At 53.4% G+C, this 21021-nt stretch overlaps 1 protein-coding gene across 1 annotated transcript in view; it reads left to right on the top strand.

Moving 5' to 3' along the window:
• Positions 1-21021, top strand: part of SORCS2 (sortilin related VPS10 domain containing receptor 2) — a gene marked incomplete at both ends in the record, with an annotated part of 488460 nt that overhangs the window by 170800 nt on the left and 296639 nt on the right. The window contains one exon of the mRNA XM_079717755.1: positions 19919-19986. Coding sequence (XP_079573881.1) covers positions 19919-19986 — 68 coding nt within the window. The remainder of the gene's footprint in view (positions 1-19918; positions 19987-21021) is intronic.

The raw sequence follows: 21021 nt of genomic DNA, 5'->3' as shown, positions 1-21021 counted from the left end.
TATTCTTCAATTATATATATATAAATTTTTTTTCCTCTGCTTTTAGCTAGAATTCTTTAGGCTAACCTGAAGTATTTAAAGAAGCAGAGTCATGTTTATTTATTACAGGTATATTTATATCAAATACAAATGTAGGAAGATGGTGGCTTTTCTTGGCCATGAAAATGAAACCAATTTGGTTGATGAAAGTGACCTTGAATGAAACCAACATCTCTGTTGAAGTTTACTTGATCGCTTCTCTCCTGGCTAATGTTTATTATTGGGGAGTGGGGGTCATTCAGATAACTTAAAGCACCTGTATGGGACACCTTCCCTTCCCCGCTGCTCAGAGAACCCCGTGTGCCAGGCTTTGCCCATGGCATCCCACCCAAGCTTGGGTCCCTTCTGTGACTGTCTCAGTTAGAGGAAGGGTCATATTCCTCTTCTGGTCCCATTGTCCAGCATGGATTCAGATTAATTATTGGCATTTGTAATTGACTTTGGCTGAGATAGGGAGCAAAACAGAGCCTTTTGTCAGATCCCTCTCAGTTTTCCAGTATCATACATAGCCCATCTTTGTTTGATCTGGTGTAATCAGTATGTCAATCACACATTTGAAACGGAAGTGAGCACCTATCATGGAATTCTGTTGCCCCGGACCCTGTGCCTGGGAGGGTGGCTGAGGATGCCCGGGTTGGAGAGAGGCAAATTGGAGATCGGACCACCTCTCCATGTGGACTTGCTTTGAAAATAAGGACTCTTTTAGAAATCACATGCAGGCTGTGGTTTACTCCCTAGTTTATTGGTTTGTGGCAAGTTCAGTGGGAGCTGGGCTACTCGAGCCTCAGTCAGGATTGCTGTTCAGTGTCTGTAGAGTGACTTCAGGCAGCAGGTGCAACCTGTGTGGTCCCGTGAGGCAGAGCTGGGACTGATGGGTAGAAACTCGGGGAAACAGGTTCAGCTAAAGATGAGGAGGGGCTTTGGTAAGCGGGGAGCATCCCATCATATGAGGTATGCAAGCTAAAAGGCCACTGGCTGGGGTGCTGCAGTTATAACGGCGTATGAATGAGGCTTCGCCATCCACAGGTGAGACTTACATGGTATTAGTCTCCTCACTAAACATTCTTCTCACAATAGGCGTGCAGATATTATCGGAGTCCCATTTTGCAGATGGTATGCCCGAGGCTCCGAGTGATGGACAACTTGCCAAGACTGCTTAGCTAGAATGGGACAGAACCTTGTAGACCCTGAGATTTTCTGCGACTCTTTTTCTAAGCAGAGGCAAGGGACTCACTAGAAATATGTCACTTTGTTTGGAGGATTTATACTAAGACCACTAAGAATGTCCCGTGTTCTTTTAGGCTGTGGTATGCTTAGAAAATACGGTGAAGACAGCTGTACACATTTGCTTTTTAGAGACGACCAAATGTTATTTAAAAAATGCTTTTCTTAAAATACTTAGTCTCAGATGTTCAAGGCATGACTGTGATGATTTGCCTCTTCCTGGAGCTGGTCCCCCCTACATCCAGTCTGCTGGCTACATTCTGCCTTCCCACCTGCCCCGAGCCAGGGTTAGGAGATACGGGACACAGTTAGGAGACGTGGGACATCTCTGGTCGCAGGCCCCCGAAGATTTCTCAGTAGCAGCCACTTCCAGAAAAGGTGTGAGCATCTGAGATTGTCCAGGGAAGCGGTTTCTGGGGATGTCACCAGGAGAGTCTCCTCCCAAGGGGCACAGTCTTTCAGAGGCTGCCTTGGTGATGGTGCTTGTGTGGCAGAAAGAAAGCCCCGATAAGGGCCGACAGAGGCCGGATCACCGTTCTCAAAGACATACTCAACACCATCCTGGGATTTGGGGCTTACCCTGAGCCACCATGCAAGCCTGGCTCTATTTGAAGAGAATCTCTGCCCACGAATACGGATCTTGTCTGCGAGCTCCCACAGCTTCTTGGATTTACAGAAATAGCATTTGTAGGGAATGGGCTTTTGTTTTCAGCCTGGTTTTACAGAAGCTGAAGTTGTATTTGTGGTTACTTTCCACTGACTTCCGTGTCAGACATGCTCACTTTTCCACTCATAGAAATGGTGTGAAAGTTTCCCGTTTAAGTAAAAGCAGTGGGTTGATTTAAAAAAATTTCATAAGGTGCCCTCCTGATGGGAGGTGATTCTGGTGCACATGCTGAAGGGGCCCCTGAATGACCAGACATGGGTTTCTTGAGCCGTTCAGCTGCCCGACACTGACAAGGATTCCTGGCCCTGTTGGAGTGGGGCAGGGTGGCCACCTTGACCTGCAGCCCAGCCGAGAGAGCGTTCGGGCTTAGGTGTTGCCAGAGAGACAGGGAGCCCAGAGTTGGGAGATGAGCCCCAGGGGGAGCAGGCTGCGCTCAAGGCCACCCCGAATTAGGGACAGCCTTCCCCAGGAGGTGACATCAAAGGGCCCTCCTGCCCCCCGCCCCACCCTGGCCCCTTTCCACAGAAAGCCCACTTTCCTCCTCCGCTATCCTCCTCCGCTTTCTCCTCCTCCCTGGGGCAGGCTGATTCCCCACAAGCATGGCGTTGTTGATGGAGGGTGGGGAGCGTGAGGGGTCTGGGTGCAGAAGGAAAGGCTCCTCCAGCTGCCCCACCCACTCCACCATTTCTTACTCAAAGTACGATTGAAACCTTCTTTGAAAAAATGTCCTAGACTAGTGGACACGTCTAATCCCAAGCCTCCCTAGATGTCCCAGTGGGAGGGGCAGGGTCATTCCCGCCCCCTTCTGCCGTGACAGCCCAAGACTCTGGTGCAGCAACCCTGGCCTGCAGCCACCCGCAGCGGGAGGACCTACTGTGTGCCAGGCGCTAGGGAAGCAGGACAGGCAAGCCCTTGGTCCTTGTGCTCCAGGAGGGATGGATCCCACCTGTGAACCATCAGAGGAGGTAGGATGCCATGCAGTCGGTAGCAATGGTGAGGAACAAACCCCCTTGATGGCACCAGCCCCTCCTGATGCCAGGCCGGTGGGCACAAAGCCCACCCTCGAGGATCCTCCAGGGAGAAAACGGGCCAGTGCACAAGGGTGGGATACGAAAGAAAGTGACACAGGTTAGAAGACACGGCATCACCGGGAAAGCCCTAGACGGGAGAGGCACCAAGGTCTCCAGAGGCCCCTGAAGGGTGGGTGGTGTCACTTGGGTTGGGGAAGGCATTTCAGGGTGAGGAGTGGGGTAAAGCTGGTGCCTGGAGCTGAGTGGGGGAGTGATGGGAGGGTCTTGTCCCGCAGGTCTTGACTGCAGGTGAGGGGTCTGGGCAGCGGGAGACACCGGTGGTGCTTACACCTGGGAGTGGAGGCCTCGTCATCCTCATTTGCATTGATGTAGCTTCACTGGTTGTAAAGCGAGTTCCCAAGTGACATCTCCAGGTTGTCCCTACGCTTAATGGCCCCATGAGGCACAGAGACCAGGCGCCTCTGGAGAGGGCCCCAAGGCAGGTCAAGGCCACTGAGATGAGTTTGGAATTGATTTCCTGCCTACCCTGTGGGGGAAATGGAAAGGGCTTATTGTCCCCATAGATTGATTGGGTCCCAGACTGGTCTGTAAACCCTGAAATGGGGTGGAAAATTGTGCTTACATGCCTATATGTTTATAGATTTCCTGAGATTCTTAGCAGGGTGCCCTTCCAGAGGAAATGTGAAAGGAACTGTCCTCCTAGGTGAGGGGACGGGTATCACTGATGCATCTGCCCTTGAGAACCAGCAGGCAAGGAGGGCTGGGGGGCAGGCCACAGGCCTGGAGAGCGGGGATGGGGTCCAGGGAGGGAAGGACGGGTTGGACTGTAGTGGGCCAGTGGGGGTCTCCTGCAGAACAGGGCTGCGTGCCAGGGTGCGCAAGACCTTTAGAGACCCACAAAAATGTTTTAATTTCCTTTCAAATCAGAAGAAGAGAAAGTTTTAGGTCAAGGAAATGTTTTGATATATAAGAGGAAAATATTCTTTTTTTTTTTTTTACACCAGTGTAGCTGTAAAATAGAAATGTTAATTTTTTTTATGGAGGAAGTGGTCCACAGAGGCCCAAATGCCTCAGGCCCCCAGAAGTCATTTTGCACCCCAGATGGCTCAGAGGAGCAGATTCTGGAAACCAGGACAGAATCCATTGTTGGTCTCTCCTACTGGCTTTCTCAGAAGATAAATTAGTCTTTGCAGGGCTCAGATGCGCCCTGGTGACTTCTTCCCAAGCTGGTAACTGAGCCACCAATCCCCCTGCTTCCCTGACACTCCTGAGGGACAGGGCTTTGTGGGTGACCAGCCTGTCTGGACCCTGTAAGGTCAAGGGAGCTTGTTCAGAGGCTGCTGTGGCCAAAATCTCAGCCTTCCCAGTTGGATGCAGCCAAAGGCTTCACTATCCCATCACCTACATGTCCTTTGTTCCGGGCTTCTCTATTCTGATGTGACAACATCATTTCCAAAGAGAAATTCTTGGAAGTAATGAACATGTGGTTTCCTGGCTGGAGACTGGTGGGGAGAAGGGGGAAGGCACTGGAGCCTGGGGAAGGATTTCTGTTTTAAAAACAGGATAAGCACTTTCCACCCACCTCCAGGAGATACCCCGGGCACTTTTTATGTTGAGAGAAGTGCGGCACCAGCAGCATAACAGCTTCTCCAATTACCTTTCATGACCATAAATAGATCTGAAAAATGCCAACACTTCCAGGTAGAAACACAGAGCATCATTTTGAATAATGACGGCCAAAAGAAAAAAAAATCCTGTAATTTCATAAAAAATTTTTACTTATGGTGATTATTAAAAAGGAGGGGTGGCTGAAATTAAAATTCAATCGGGTCATGAGAAATGGACAGTAAATAATATTTTTAAGACAGCCGAAGTGGAAACGTCTACGAAGACCCACGTATTAAAATACACTTTATCCCTCAAACAGATTTGATGGAAAAATGCCATTCTCCACAGATCAGTAATGTTCCTACATTTATTTTCTGCTGGCTGATTTCGATTTATAGGGAGGCTTTCAAAGCTTAGTTCTCAACTCTTTTTTTAAACATTGGGCTTCGTGCCTGTGAAGGCAGCTGATTGATGGAGGAGCTGAGCTCTCTCTCACTTGCTCTCTGTTCGGGCACAGCCCATGGCAGGAGCCCAGCATCTCCCGAGGGGAACTCGGGGAGGGAGTGAGTAGGGACCCCTGGGGAGCTGGGCTGCTGTGTGGAGCCTCCCAATTCCCCCTTCTGTCTGGGGCCAGCTCTCTGTGTGAAGAGGCACCTGGGGCAGTGGGAGTGGTCCCTAACTGGAGTCAGGCAACCCCTGGTGGAGACCCCAGCCCTGCCCGTTCCCTGCTGTCACCTCCAACAAGCTGAGCCTCAGTGTCCCCATCTGGAAAATGGGCGAGTGCCTGTATCAGTGTCCTGGGGCCGCCATAACAAAGTACCACAAACTGAGCAGTTAAACAGCAGAAATTTATTCTCCCACAGTGTAGAGGCCTGAAGTCCAAGGTCAAGGAGTTCGCAGGGTTGGTTCCTTCCGAGGCCGTGAGGGAGACTCTGTCCCAGGCATCTCTCCCAGCTCCTGAGGGTTTGCTGGCCATTCTTGGAGTTCCTTGGCTGGTAGATGCATCACCCCAATCTCTGCCTTCATCTTCACATCGCCTTCTCCCTGTGTATCGTTTCTCCTCCTCTTCATAAGAACCCTTGTCACTGGGTTTAGGGACCACTCACATAATCCAGAATGATCTTGAGGCCTCCAAGCACTGATACATCCTCAAAGGCCCTTTTCTCAAATAAGGGCACATTCACAGGTGGACATCCTTTGGGGGGCTGCATCCAAACCACCACGTCCGGGGTCTGAGGGGGCTCAGAGCTGGAGCTGGGCAGAGGGTTCTGGAAGCCTTTCCAGACAGATGTGCCTGCGGTGAGCTCCTGGTAGGAGTGGGGATGTGCCCGGTGAGGGGAGGAGGACGGGCGGTGGGGGGCAAGGATGTGTAGGAACAGCGGGCTGAAGGCTGGATGGAGGAGAGCGGGTGAAGGTGAAGAGCTACAGGTGCGAGGGGGCGGGGCCTGTTCCAGGTGGGCGGCTTCCGTCCTGCCTGATTGGCGCGTGCTGTCCACCTGTGCCTACTCTTGTTCATTCGTTAGGTCATTCATTCCCCAAACCCTGCCAAGTGCTGCCACAAAGGCAAGGCTGGAGACCCGGCCCCGGCTCCAGAGGCACTTGGAGTCAGCCTGTTTGTGCGGTGGTATCAAGGCCTTATGAATAAATCAACGTTAATGCAGCATTTTGTTTGGATGAGGGCTCTCAGAGGAGTGGTGAAAGACAGCCACGCCGCAGTCTGAAATTGGAGCTGTAAAACATACCGAGCAAAGCCGGTGGAGGGCCTACTGGGGACCTGGCCGGGTCACAGCGAGCTCGTGGCGGGCTGGGGTGGGAGGGGTGCTGGGGTCCCTGGGAAGCCCTGAGCCCAGCCTGGCTCCTGGGGCCTGACACACTAAGGTCAAGGAAAGCCCATCAGCATGGGGCGTCCAGCACTGAACCAGTGAGTGTGTCGGCCGTCGGGCAGCGCTTGGGGTCCACGAGCCCCGGGCACCACTGTGAGGGAGGTGGCCCTGAGCCTGCTTTACTGGGCACATCTGGAGTCCAAAGCTTGGGACGGGAGTTTGGTTCCAGTGTGAAGCATGCTTCGCTGCCCTCTGGCTCCACTCTGGCATGTTCCACTGGGACGCACAGGGCGAAGGGCGCCTTTTCTCCCAGCCGGGCCCCCAGAGGCCTCGGGGGGGCTGTGCTCTGGAGTCATAGCAGCCTCGCTCTGTGTGCCTCCATGTTCCCCCCTGCAAAATGGGGACAAAGGGGTTCCCAGCAACCAGGGCTCCTGGGAGGGTTAAATGAACTAACGTCTGTAAAGTGCTTAGCACGGGGCCAGGACAGCGTAAACCCATATGATTTTAATGCTCGTGATGATAAAGAGGTTTTTGTGGCTCAGGCACGCAGGAGACACACACGCTGCTGCCCTTGTGCTGTGTACCCTGTGGGCCGGAAGGTAGTCAAAAGCCACGCCTGCTTCCCAGGGAGGCCAGGCAGCTGCGTCAGGGGAACACATGTGCCTCTGCAGACGACTGCACTTCAGCTGCCAGTGTGGACACCGTAGGGGCCAGGAGAAGGCCCCCCCAGGACCCTATGCTGGGGACCGTGCATCTTTTACTGTCTCCCCTAGGGAGAAGGGGCCCTGGCCACCAGTGGGGGCGGGAATGGGTTCAAGGCCATGGCTCCTGTGCGTTGTTCTCTTTCTTGCCTCCAACTTCCGCTTTTACTTCTTAGATCCCAGGCAGTGTCTGGACCCCACGTGCTGGGGACACCTGGGCAGGGCCTTCCCATCATGCGGAGGGACCCCACCATTGCTGCTGTTCCCCGATGGGCATTTGTGATGGGCCTTGGTCTCCAACACGAGGCCGGCTGGACAGCAGGCTCGAGCGTGGCCACAGGCCCGGCCGTGTCTCAGGGGGCCCTCCAGGCGGGCACGTCCTGAGGTCCTCGGGGTGGGGGGAGGTGGGGGGCTTGCATAGTCGCAAACCGTTTATTTTTGTTTGTAGTTAGTTGGTCCGTCTCTCAAGCCTCTCTCTTTATTACACCATTTTATTTAAAAATAACAAGAAGTTACAGAAATAGTGCAGAGAGCCATGTATCCTTCACCCAGCGATGCCGTTACTTTATGTACCCACTGTCAGAACCAGGAGACTGACGTCAAGCTTCTTTTGCAGGGAATCCTGCATTTGGGTTAAAGCTGGTGCTCAGATCCAGACTGCCCTGTATGCCTTGTTTGGTCAACATCCTCTAAGTGCATATACGTCATTCCTCCTAGAAGGGAGAGGAACCAGCGCCCTCCCACCCCAGACCCTCATCAGAAATCCTCCTCTGCCCTCCCCAAGCCACCAAAATGCCGTCCTCGGGTTGCTTCATTGTCTTGGCCAAAGCTTCTGGAACTAGGGGCCTTGCGTTGGGTCATCTGCCTTCTGCATCTACAGAGAGCAGCAGTCTCGCTTTCCCAGGACCTCCCAGATCCTCCCAGGTCCTCCCCTGCTCCTGGAAGCACCAGCTGCTCCCTCCCGCCTCTCCTAAGCCTGTTGGTGGGGGTGGGGGGAGGTGGCACATCACCAGCAGCGAGAGGGATCGAGGTCCAACTCAGGACTTGCTGGGTGGCCTCTGACGTCTGTTCCTGCAGCTGGGCTGCTACCAGGCCCCCAGCACCCAAGACAGGATGGCCGGATGAGGTCACAGCTCTGTGGGAAGAAAGGGATCCTGTTTGGGGTCGGGTGACTCAGAGCGCAGCAAGGCATCACCGAGGTCAGCTTGCCTGTGCTCACGCTAGTTGTTGAGGAGGGAAGGGACAATCAGTGCCCCACCCCCCTTGGTCGAGTCAGCGGGGTGCCAGGCCCTCCACACACGTTATCACACTACATCATCACAGCCACTCGGAGACAGAGACGTGTGGCCTTTATCCTCCAGTGCTGCTGACATGCAGGTGACACTAGAACGGGGAGGGATGCCACACAGCACTGAGGGTTCGCATGTGGGCTGGGCTGGGCCTGGTCCAAGGCTGTGCACCTTCCCCTGCAATGAGCCTCACCCTGGTGCTGGGCTGCAGGGCAGAGCAGATAGGGAGGGGATGGGGGCCAGCCCTGAAAACATCATGCTTGAGCTCACGCCTCCTGCCGGAAAATCAGATGTAATCAAATCAGCAACCTAGTCTGGAGACATCCTGGAAAGCTTCCTGGAGGAGGTGGCAGCTACGCCGGCCCAGGAGGTGGAAAGGTGCAGGGATCTGGGCCAGGGGAGAAAGGAGGATGGGCACAGAGGTGGGCAGATGAGCCTATGGTGGTGAGTAGGTAGGTCTGACCATTCATTGATTTATTTATTTAACAAACTTCTCCTCGAGTATTTCATTGTACACAATAGCACCTCACCTACACTGCTACACACAGTATTTCTCATAAATATCACTAAACAAGTACTGCCCGAACCACCAGCTGCAGAATGGTATTTCACAGAGAGAGCCCATGCCGACTCTAGTCCCTACCCCACCCCTGAATCTAGCGCTTACTGTAACCCTATTTGTACCCACACTTTAAACCCAACCCTAACTCTGTCCTTAACCCTAAACATCACACTAACTCTAACTTTAGTCCTAACTCTAATCCTAGACCCTAACCCTAGCTCACCATGGACCCACCACACTCATTTCATCTCTGCTTCAGCTCTGGGAGCCGGCAGCATCATCCCTGTGTCACAGATGAGGACACTGAGCCCCCGAGAGGTTAAGCCTGGGAGTACACGGCTCGTACACTATGGGGCCAGGATTCAGACAAGACCCTTCGGGCTCCAGGAACATGGTCGTCCCCTTGTGAAGTCCTCCAGGCTCTGCAGAGGAGCCTGGAGCCAGGGGGGCCCGGGTACTGAATCAGGAGGAAGGGTCTGGCAGGTGGGGGGACCCAGGCTCTCTGCTCTGCAGAAGATTCTTCTGGTGGAACGTGTCTGGTGACATCAACAGCTTTGACAAGTACTTTCTTGGCCCACTGGGAGTGAGAACCTCCAGGGAGGCTCCCGGAGCATGTGGGGATCCCCCCCAGCTTGGAACATCAAGGAGGGCTTCAAGGAGCAGGGGGAGAGGGTGGGTGAGGCTCCTGGTGTGGTGGCACTGAGCCAGGTGGGTTGGCAGCCGTTGCCAGCAGCCCTGGGTGTCTGCCGGGTGGCTCTGGGATTGACTGAGGCCCGACTTTGGAGAACAAGCACCTGCTGCGCAGTTTTCTGAGCCTAAGGGATTCCCTTAGGAATCCTCTGCAGAGGATGCCTCTGGGATGAAGGCGCCCAGTGCTGAGCCTGGCAGCCTTCCTGGGGAAGTGGGGAGTGGGCTGTCCATCCAGCTTGTGGGTCAGCAGGAAGCCCCCTCCTCTTTTGCTCAGGCTGGGGAGAACTCCGCAGGGGGCGGTTCTAGAAAGAGCCATGGTCTTGGCCTCAGGCCGACCTGTCTGGTTCCAGCTCTGCTGTCTCTCGAGTGCACCTCTGGGGTGGCCACTGCCCTCCTCCCACCTCAGCTTCTAATCTGGGATGTGGGAACGACGATGCCCATTTACAGGGCTGTTGAGGGAACCAAATGATGGGAAAATGTGCATCATTCTCTCCTGGCCCCCTGTGTGCAAGCTCTTGGGGAAGAGCCCTGTGCTTCTGCGGGGGCAGGGGTCCGTGCCCTCCCCTGCGTCGTGATTCGTAGCCATGTCTGCGTGGCGGTGGGGGGCACCCTCCCTCAGTTTTTCGTCACCTGGTCCAACACCTCGCTGCCCCGGAGGGAGCAGGGCTGCTCCAGGGCCCAGGCAGCCTCTGCTCATTTAGGAAGGGATTTCTCAGTGGTCTTCACTGGGGGAGTGGAAGCAAACAATTATTGAGCGCCAACTGCATGCTTTCATCGGGGTCTAGTCTTTGTCCGCCGCGTGTGCCAGCAACACCGGCATGAAAATGAGCATCGTTCTCATGTTTTGAGAGCAGGAGGGAGAAAGACTGCGGCCAGACATGAGGGCCTCGTTCATCACAGGTGACAGGCACAGGAGTGGCCCTGCGGCCCGTAGTGACACACACATACACACACACACACATGCACACCTATGCACGACGTGCATGCACACCCCTGATGTGTGCAGATGGAAGAGGTGATAGGCCAACGGTTCAAAGGGTTGCAGATAGTAAAAGGTCCCCAGTGAAGACCTCCCCTCCCTCCCGCCACCCCTCCCCCTCCAAAGGCCACCACGTTAAAAAGTTTCTTATATTCCCTTCCAGCGTGTCATCATGCATCCTCAAGAGGAAATGAATATCCATCCTTATTCCCCACCCTCACTTTTTTAATTGAGGCAAAATTCAAGTAACATAAAATCCACCATTTTAACCGTTTTGAAGCGTACAATTCAGTGGCTTTGCCTCTCCTGTTTTTAACACAGAAGTCACACTGTGCTGTTCCCCACCCCTCCACCTCCTCTCACTGAGCTCACCATCCTGGGGCCATTTCTGCCTTGTCCGTGGGGAAATCTTTGCTCTTGGACGGCTGCATGGTGTTCCCGTGGGCAGCTGTGCCCTGGCGAGTGGGCGGGGCCTGTTGGTGGATCTGCACGGTGTTTCTGGTCTCCAGCTATTATAAACAGTATCGGGGGCAATATCTTTGGACATCCCTCAGTTCATGTGCACAAGGACATCTACAGAAGTGCTCCCTGGAGTGGAATTGCCGGGCCACAGGGTAGATGGGCTGTGATTCTGTTGGCTGTTTGGTCCCAGGGGCCTGGAAAGAGGCTCCATCGTGAGCGAGTTTGGTTCCTGCCCCTCCTGCCTGCAGCTCTTTCCCTTGTCCTGGTCCAGCCTTTCCCTCCCTGGACTGGCATCCTTCTAAGTGCAGGTAGCGAGGACACCGGGGCCAGCCGGCGCTTGTCTGGTAGGACGTCTTCATCCTCAAGACGTGGGCCCAGGAACAGCTCTGCTGTTGGGTGAGGAATCTACCGAGTCCTGCGCCATCCCCCAGGGCAGACAGAGTAGGACACTGGGCTCAGAGAGGCCAAGGGACGTGGTGACACGAGGCAGGTCTCAGGCTCTGACAGTGGGTACCTAAGGCAGGAAGGTGCCCTTGGGCCTCACACCAGGTCAGCCAGCAAGCTGCCAACCCCAGACATGCCCTGACTGGGCCAAGGCTGCAGCCCCTTCTCCAGGAGGGACTTTGCACAGGAGGGAGGTCACCCGACGTCCACCAATTGTAGATCAGCCTCCTTGCCCAGCGCAGGGTGGGCAGATGAAGGTCTCTCACGAAACTGGTCCAGTTCCCAATTCATTGTGAATATTTGGGTGATTTTTCTTTTCAGTCAACGATATGAAAATCTCCCCTCCTGGGTTTTGATAATCAGCCCGTTCCCCTGGGATGGTGCTTTACAATTTTCTTTTCTTTTTTTTGTAAATAACTTTTATTTTTAAAAATAGGAATCTAGTAAAGTGCTTACCTGATTATGACCAAGTGTGAATCTTCTTTATTTAGTCTTTTTTTTGCAGTTATATGTATACATGTATCTATTCTTTTTCAAATGCTTTTCCCATTTAGGTTGTTACAGAATATTGAGCAGAGTTCCCTGTGCTCTACAGTAGGTCCTTGTTGGTTATCCATTTTAAATACAGCAGTGTGTACATGCCAATCCCAAACTCCCTAACTATCCCTCCCTCACACCCTTCCCCCGGTAACCATAAGTTCGTTTTCTAAATCTGTGAGTTTGTTTCTGTTTTGTAAATAAGTTCATTTGTATAATTTTTTTTTAGATTCCGCATATAAGCAATATCATACGATACTTCTCTTTCTCTGTCTGACTTACTTCACTCAGTATGACAATCTCTAGGTCCATCCATGTTGCTGCAAATGGCATTATTGCATTCTTTTTCATGGCTAAGTAGTATCCCATTGTATATATGTACCACATCTTTATCCATTCCTCTGTTGATGGACATTTAGGTTGCTTCCATTGTCTTGGCTATTGTAAACGAGTGCTTTACAGTTTTTACAGTCCTTTGATATCTGTCCGTTCTCCAATGCACCGTCACCTTTCAACGAGGTTAGGGTGGATAGAGCAGGGACTTTTGTTCCCATTTTTTAGATGAGTAAACTGAGACTCAAGGGAACAGAGAATATGCCCAACCGGTGGGGCATGACCAGCAGTGGGACAGATGAAACCCCTCTATCGTGAGGGTCCCCCTGCTGGGGCCCAGGAAGGCCCCCACGGCCTCTCTGAGACTCTCATCTTCTTTGGAACAGGGTGTAAGATGCCATGGCTGGATCAGGCCTCCACAAAGGCTCACCTGGGGGTGGGGGGTATGCCTTTAGCTTACAGCTCGGTCCAGAAAGCATCCCTTTGTGTGGGGGTGTGATCCACAGTCCCTCCATAATATCATATGTAAAAATCCCCGCGTGTGGTTGGCCTCCCACACTTTCTATACGTGAACACATGTTTACAGAGAGTGAAAAACATACCTACACCTGGGCAGTGCTCTTCCGAGCATCCCGGAAGCATATGTGCAGAGGCGATGTCATTATCAATGGGCCCTGGGTCCTTGGCTACTTTCTTCTCTGTGGATCTTCATGCCTGGCATGTTGAGAGATTAGACTGTTTGCTGAATGAATACTCGAAGTCACCATAAAAAAATCTTATTTTCTGTCTTCTTTTTTGACCTCTGTTTTCTCTTCCTAATGTTTGATTCCTGATTTGTTGTACTTGTTGCCACATCCAAGGCCCACCACGTATTGATACAAGTTGTTATGATCTTGGGGTCATTGTTTTATCTCTCTGTTCCTCAGTTTGTTCATCTGTGTAATGGAATAGTTGGTGCATATAAGGTGTGGAGTGGGTGGTGTATAAGCATTTGCTGTCATCACTGGAGGTTTTGGTGAAAGACCCTTACCTCCTTCCCACCCTCAGCATCTCTCCTATAGGGAGCAGTGCATCACAGTGCAGAGAGCCAGGAGTGGGCTTCTGCCAGAGGACGTATCTACCAGGTGACCCTGGGCTGGATACTTCCCCTTTCTGGCCTCAGTCTTCAGGTGGGCTTCTAAACCCACAAGATTGTTCCAAGATGATGGAATGTCATACACATTCCAGAGTCAACTTCCACACCTGGGCAAGTGGACAGGTGGGGTGGGCGTGGGGAAAGGCCACACTAGGAGATGGTCTTGGCTTTTTGGAGCCAGTTTTCAACTGATTAATTCACTCAACAGCGGGAGGGAGATAGTGCAGAGGGGCAGAGAAGTGCTCTACATACAGGTATCAGCATATGCAAAGGCCCTGGGGTGACTGAAAGTCATGGCAGTGAGTGCATGCCTGAGGGTACAGTGTGTTTCCTGCCAGGTCAATAGGAACAGGTCAGCAGAGTGAGAATGGAGAGGACAGGGCCCTCTTGAGTGATATGAGGAGACCCAGCTTCTCATGTAGGTGAGCAGATGGCGATCCAGGCCTGGGGAGGTGAGGACCTGCCAGTGCAGCTTCTCAAATATTAAAGCACAGAGTCTGAATCAGCAGGTCTGGGGTGGGGCCTCACCCAGATACTGCACTTCTAGGATCTCCTGGGGAGCCAGTGTGGCTGGTCCAGACCCCACCGTGAGTAGCGAGGCCCCAGACTAGTCCACACCATGGCTGGCTCTGTCTGCTTGGCCTGGAGGACATCAATGATACAGGGGGGCCTCACGGGCCAACTCTAAGTTTTCCCTTTTTCTGATGGGAAGTTGATTTCAGAGTTCACAATTAGCCCTGAGCTCTTGCTGCTCCCTCTCTCTCTCTTTTTTTTTTTTTGCAACGTGCTTATTGATTGACAGCAGAATTGAGCCTGAGTATTTGTTATTTTTTTCTGATTATTCTTGACCTCTTGGAAGTCCCACAAGTGTATGGAGGCTTGAAAGTCTGTTCCTATTGGCTGTTTAGAAGGCTCAGGGCCCTAAGTTGGAGGTGATCTGGATGTTTCTCATTCTGAGATGGGCACATTTTGGGTGGCAGCACTGAGTGCTCCTAATGGCAAACTTGGTGAAGATGAAGCTCGGTGAAACCCACGCCAGTGCCGGGGTTAGACCAGCTCACAGCTCAGCACTCTGCCCCTCAAAGAGCCCGTGCCTCGAGCCATCACCGCCTTGCTGACTCCGACCCAGATGGGTACCGACTGAGAGGAAGAGGCTCCAGCAACTTTCCATCAGTTGGGATGTTCCTGTAAATCCAACCCCAGAATTCCGGAAATAACTGACCTGGAAACGTGCCAGTGGCCGCTCAGGGGGCGGGGCCTTAGCCCCGGCGTCTGTGTTCTGATTTCTGGTATAAGCTCGTGTGCATAGACATCACCCTCCCAGCAGCCTTATGAGGTCCTACGTGAATCAGCTCCATGTCACAGATGAGGAAACTGGGGCTCAGAGGGTTTAACTGACTGGTCAGGGTGGTCCAACTGCACTGCCCCCGCCTCATTTTATTCTCATGCATCTGAGAAGCGGTGCCAGGAGTGCCAGCGAGACCTGATGGAGAAAATATAAACAGCGTTGTGGATGCTGTTTCCAGGTGGGACTGGCCTCCATCAGCCCTGGGCACCGAGACTCCCCCAAACCAGCCTGCCCTCAGAGCAAGAGATCCATTCATGACACATCAGGGTCCTCGGCTGGTGGGCGGGGCTTCCTCCACCTACTGGGCTGTTACCATAAGCCCCTTTCAGGCGCTTTGAGACACAGGCCCGGTGCCCTGTTTCAAAGTGAATATAACAGGCTCACTGGACAGAAGAGAGAAGAGCACATTGAATGACTCACTCTGGGGTTTGCAATTGAACTGTGGAGTGGGGGCCAGAGACAGGCCTGTGGTGATGGAGCTGGGGGTCTCTGCATGAGCTGATCGTGGACGCCAGGGTTTCCTTTCCTTCTTAGAGAGAGAGCCCTTGGCCACCCACAGTGAGGGAGCAGGCTGGCACGGGCCCTGGATTAATGTGAGGGGCAGTGGGTGCGTGGCTGGGCTCCGGACCAGGATCTCTGGGGACCAGCGTCTGTCCCCACTGAGCCCTTTCCGTCTCTGAACCTCACTCACCCCACTTCTAGAGTGAGGCACTGGAGGAAACTGTCCCAGGTTCCCATGGGCTCTGGTGTTTAATCTGATGCCCATGTGGGCCTCCTTCCAGCCCCTGACATTGACCTGCCCTCCTTGCTTCCCTGACTAGGGATACAGGGCTCAGCAGGCTTGGTACAACTGGGCGTCCAGTAGACACGCTCTCTCCAGGGCATGGAGAGGCACTGAACTTGGGAACATCAGAGGAGAGGGCAGCTGCCTGGGGACCAGCTATGTTGCTCACAGGGTCCCTTGCATCGTGAAAACCTAGGGCCCCTGTTCAAGCTTTTGAAGAATTTCAAGACGTGACAGCAGAGAATTAAACCAAGCGCAGGGCCTCCTGAGCGCAGGCCCGAATATCTGCACAGGTCGGTGCCTGCCCACCGGGGCCCGGCTGCCGGGGACACTCTCGCTGGGTAAGGGGGTTGGGGGATCTCACGCCCACCAGGCTTCCTGAGCTTCCTGCCCTGAGGTCGGGCTGGGCATTGCTGTGAGTGAGCCTCGGGGCTCAAGGACAGGGCGTGCTCTGCACGCTCGGGTGGTGTCTGCTGGGGTCGGAAGGAGGAGTGGTCCAGGCAGACGGGCTCTGGAGGGAACCCAGACATCGGGGTAGTGGGGTTGGCTGTGGCTTGGCCTGAAGGACAGATTCTGGTTCCTCTCGTCATCAGCTTCTGTCTGAGGATATACATTCCTTTACTCATTCATTCACTCACTCAACAAACCTTGGTGAGCTTTTGCTCTGAGCTAAGCTCTGGGAATTTAGCGGGGATCAAAGGAGCACTAACCCTAACCTCTGCCTTCACAGAGTTTCTGGCCCAGCGGCCTCAGGGACAGGACTTTTCCCTCAGGGGAAAGTCCAGAGAGGTTGGCTCCTCTGGGGTCACGGCTTGGTCTCTCGGGGCGGAGGGCTGCTGGCTGGACCTTGGTGAGGGCGCAGCCAGGGGCATCTCTGCATCCCATGCTGGGAAGGCGGACATCACGGAGAAGTCAGGGGATGGAAACAGAGCCAATGAAAGCCCTGGATTGGCCACAAGAGACCCTGCTTCTGTTGTGTACAATGTCAGATGAGCGAGTTGTCAGCTCTGTGACTCGGTTTCCTCATCAGTAAAATGGGAACAATAGTAGCGACCCCTCCCTGGGGGGCCGAGTGAGGATCCGATGATAAACGTGCTGAGCTGGCATAGCGTAAGCCCCCAGCACCCCCATCATGAGCCTGCCCACCCCCAGGGCCCAGAGGGCCGGAAGGCAGAAAGCAGGACACGGGGGTGATGCGGAATAGCGTGGTGATAGTGCTGCTGTGGCTTGTCCTCCCGCAGACAGGGGCAGCTCACAATCCTTGTCTTCTCCCTGGATTTCCTACCGTCCTGAGACTCCAGTGGGCTGTGGGCTCAAGCAGCCCCTGGGGCGGGGAGGAGACCCTTGGCAACGGCCCAAACACAGAAGCCCCAACTCACATTCTGGATTTTTCTCCCGCCCAGATCAAAGCGCCTCAGAGCTGCAGTAACACACCAGCTGCTGGAAAAATAGCTCCTGGGATATTTCATTTCCAAACCCACTAGCTGAGGGCCCCAGAAGGCATGTCATACATTTTAGTTCTTTGAAACAACGTTGAATAGACGTCTCTTCTGGAACATGGGTTTAGCCTGGCAGTTAAGCTCTGAAGTCCCATAGTTTCTGCATCCAGGAAGCAGACATCCCACTCATCTGTTTCCTGGATGAGTCATTTTTGGCGCAGTATTTAAGCTTTCTCTGCTGTAGTTGCTTCATCTGTCAAATGGGGATCATAACACGGTGGCCCCATAGGATTCCCAGGGGTAGAGTTGATGTGGGTGAACCGCGTGACCTGGTGCCCACACGTCGGTGACAAAGCTGGCATTGGTGAGTGTTAACAAGGTGTGTGTTGGTCACTTCCGAGGTGCAGCTGACAACTTTATCCTTATCCTCCCAGGGGATGCTGGGTATTATTTCCTCATTGTAGATCCAGAAACCGAGGTGCCTGGAGCTTGAAGGTTCTGCTCCCAAAGCAGAGGGGTCCTTCCTGCTGCCAACTGCAGAGTCAGGGGTTCCGGCTGGGGCTGCCCTGCTCTCTCCATCCCCCAGGCTGACCAGCTGGGCAGCTCCTTGCGTCAGCCCCGAGCAGGCACGACCTGGGTCCTGACCTCGGGACCCCAGACTCTCCTCAGGCTTAGCAGGTCAGGGTGGTGCCAGGAGAGCGAGTCCGTCCCCCTGCACGAAGAGGGATGGTGCCCTCTTGACAGAAGAGGGTGGCTTGTGAATGGATGCCCAGGGCATCACCTCTGCCTGGCTTCATTGCCTTATTTATCATCACTTTGGGAAATGCCACCTCTGTTTCTTCCAGTGAGCGGTTTGAGTGCTCATAATACAGCAGGCGCTATGCCCAGTGCTGGGGCATAAAACAAGACACAGTCCCCTCCCTAAAGGACTCATTACCCAATGTTGGTAACAGACCCCGTGAGCTGTGCTGGGGGAGCGGGAAGCGCAGGGTCTGAAGGATTTTGGAGGGGACATTGAATCCAGGGGAGGGGCCTGGGGGGCTTCCTGGAGGCAGTGTCAATTAGCCTGAGATCTGAAAGCTGAGTAGCATTTAACCAAGGCATTAGAGGTGGTGGGGGGAAGAGGGTCACAAGATGAGAAACAGCTTGTGCAAAGGCCAGGAATGGCTGGAGCTTAGGATGAAGGGGGTGGGCATGAGTGGGGAATGTCACCCAGAAGGGAGTGGGAGGGGGAACCCCTTGGTGATTGTCCACAGCGGCAGAACTAGTCCACACGGGCAGAAGTTACCGGGAGACTGGGCTCAGCCCACGCAGGGGCCCGGGCACCACGGTAGGGGCTGAGCCCCCCGCCCCTCCAGGTGTGCGAGCAGAGCCCAGATGGCAGGTGCTCAAGAAGGCTGTGGGGGTGAGGATTTCACCCTGGCTGGGGCCGGATTAAACAGACTTTGAGGTCCCTTCCAGCTGTCATGCTCCCGCTTCTTGAAATCCCCTCTGGGAACAGCAAGAGTATAAAATATAAATCAATAGGTTAAAAATATGCTTGTCTCCTGCACGTCCAGGGCCTGTCATTCTGCTGCCTTCCCCCAATCTTCAGAGGATTCCTGCTTGACTAGGGCAGCCTGAGAGCGCTGCAGGAGAAAATAGCTTTGTTCCCGAGCAAGGCAGGCTGATCGCGCCTCCAGTGACAAGACCTCTGTTTTTTTTTTTTTTTTAATCATCGCTGCCTCTAAAATGCACACTGTCCTGTTTCACTTGACATCCCTTCCTTGTATCTTCCCTGCTTTAATCACCAGGGAAAGAAAGACCAGCCAAACTGCTGCAGCGGCTACGCCCCCAAAGACGGAGAGCAGAGAAAGTCCTGCTCGTGAGAAGGAACCAAACTTGGGGATGGCCAGTGTGGTGACCCTAAATTAACCAGGCCAGTGGCACCTCTGGGACCCAGGGGCTGTTCTCACTTTACCTCCCGGGGTTCCCATGGCAACGGGAATGTTAGGAGCAGCTAATAGGGTCTGGCAGTGAGTGAAATGAAATTTGATGTACAGGAAAATGCAGTGGCTCCTGAAGTAATTGGGGAGGGGGCTCTTTTCCTGCCCAGCAGGTGAATGAAGCCTCGTTTCCTTGTGATTGTTACATTTTTGAGGGGAGAGTTTTGGGGTGCTCTTACACACATTTATTTTCATTTTTATAAACAGTTGCATTTCCTGCACAGGCATGAAATGAAGATGTCTTGTCAAGTAGGGCCCAGTGTGTGCAGTGAATAGTTTAGCACCAATAAAATGTGTGTGTGCCGTCGATGATTTATGGGCCCCTCCAGCTGTCCCAGCTGTCCTCACCCACCTTCCCAGCCCACTGTCGCTGGCTCTGTCATCAGCTGCCACTCCGGGGAACGTAATGACACCATGTACTTCCGGGGATGCCCTTGTCTTGTCTTGCGTGCTGGCCAGCTGCTGGTCATTCTCGAAGGCGCTGGTGGGGACTAAGCCCCTCTTTGGAAGCCTTGCCCCATGCGTTCTGTGCCCACCAGGACCACCACCTCGGCATCCCTTGGACCACAGTTTGAGATAGTCCAGGCCCGAGCTGGAGTGATTCCTGCCCAGTGGCAGCTACTGGGTGGACCTCACAGGACTGGGATGTTCCCCAAATCATTCTGAGGAGCAGAAATCAGCGCCGGGTCTGAGCGCTCTGGGGCAAGGTGGCCGGGACTCCGGGGTCAACTAGAGAGACCCCAAATCCTGGGTGGGGGAAGTGTCATTATATATTATATTTCCCGTTCAGAACCTTGAAATCCACTGATTTCTGCCTTTGTCTTTGTTGCCGCCACAGGTGATCTTGATCCTGACGAAGTATTACCATGCAGACATGGGGAAGGTTCTGGAAAGTTCTCTGTGGCGGTAAGTCAGCCCGAGGGCGGGCCTTTTCTCCTCCCATACCTGTGCGTCTCGAAGGCCGGGGTCTGAGATCCCAAGGCCCGGCTGGAGCAGCCCCCATTTGCTGGCGGCCTCTCGACTTTTCTTTGGCTAGAAAATGCATTCAGAAGTTGAAAGCTAATAAAGTGTTTCGTCAGTGACACAGACAGGGCTGGATAACAGACAACCGTTCAGAAAGCTCCTTTGCTTTCTCTCCTTTCTGTCTGTGTTCTTCTCCCCTCGCTTTTTTTCCTCCCCTGGGGAAGGGGGTTTGCATTGTGAATTCAGGTCAGTTCGCAATTTCCTCTGCTTGTGCTCTGAGCTTCCGACACGGCTCCTGGAGTCCCCCGAACACGCAGATTATCCTCACGGTCCGGGTGTCTTTCTTTCTTCCTGGCTCAGCCCAGAGAGCTTGGTAAATAAATAACGCCCCTGGCCAACGATGGTACTATCTCTTTATGTGTGAAATGTGAATTCAGCCCCAGAATTAGGCAGCCTCTTTGATGTTTTGAATGAGGTGGGAGAGAAGGAGGCCTTGAGAAGTCATTTAGGTTATGAGCATCTTTGTATTTACGTCTGCTCACCCAGGAAGGGGAAGGAAGTTTCCCAGCATCTTGGGCTGTGGCTTCAAAGCTTCTTTCAGGCAAGGATGCTGTGTCCTCCGGGCCCCGTGCGCCATTCCCATGTTCTCTGGGTGTTGAACCGTTTTGCTTTCCAAGATGTGTTTCTTGAGTAATAAGTAGTTGGTTTTTAAATTTGAAATCCATTAAAAACACCGAAACCTGCTGATCGGGACTCCTGATTTATGTGCAACCACCTTGAGTTGATTTATTTTTGACTTTTGGCTTTGCTTTTAGTGAAGGCGCTCCATGATTCATTGTTGGTTCTTATGGAGGGAATTCCGTAATGCTTTGGCCAGTTGCCGAAATGACCCTTGAGTTGGGTGCTTTCTTTACTAAATGAGGAGCAGTGTCGCCTTGGACCAGCCGGCTGGGTCGCCCTGGTGCTGATGTGGGGTTT

This window comes from Hyperoodon ampullatus, assembly GCF_949752795.1.
Source record: "Hyperoodon ampullatus genome assembly, chromosome: 1".
NCBI lineage: Eukaryota > Metazoa > Chordata > Mammalia > Artiodactyla > Ziphiidae > Hyperoodon > Hyperoodon ampullatus.
This window is presented reverse-complemented; position numbering and strand designations above follow the sequence as displayed.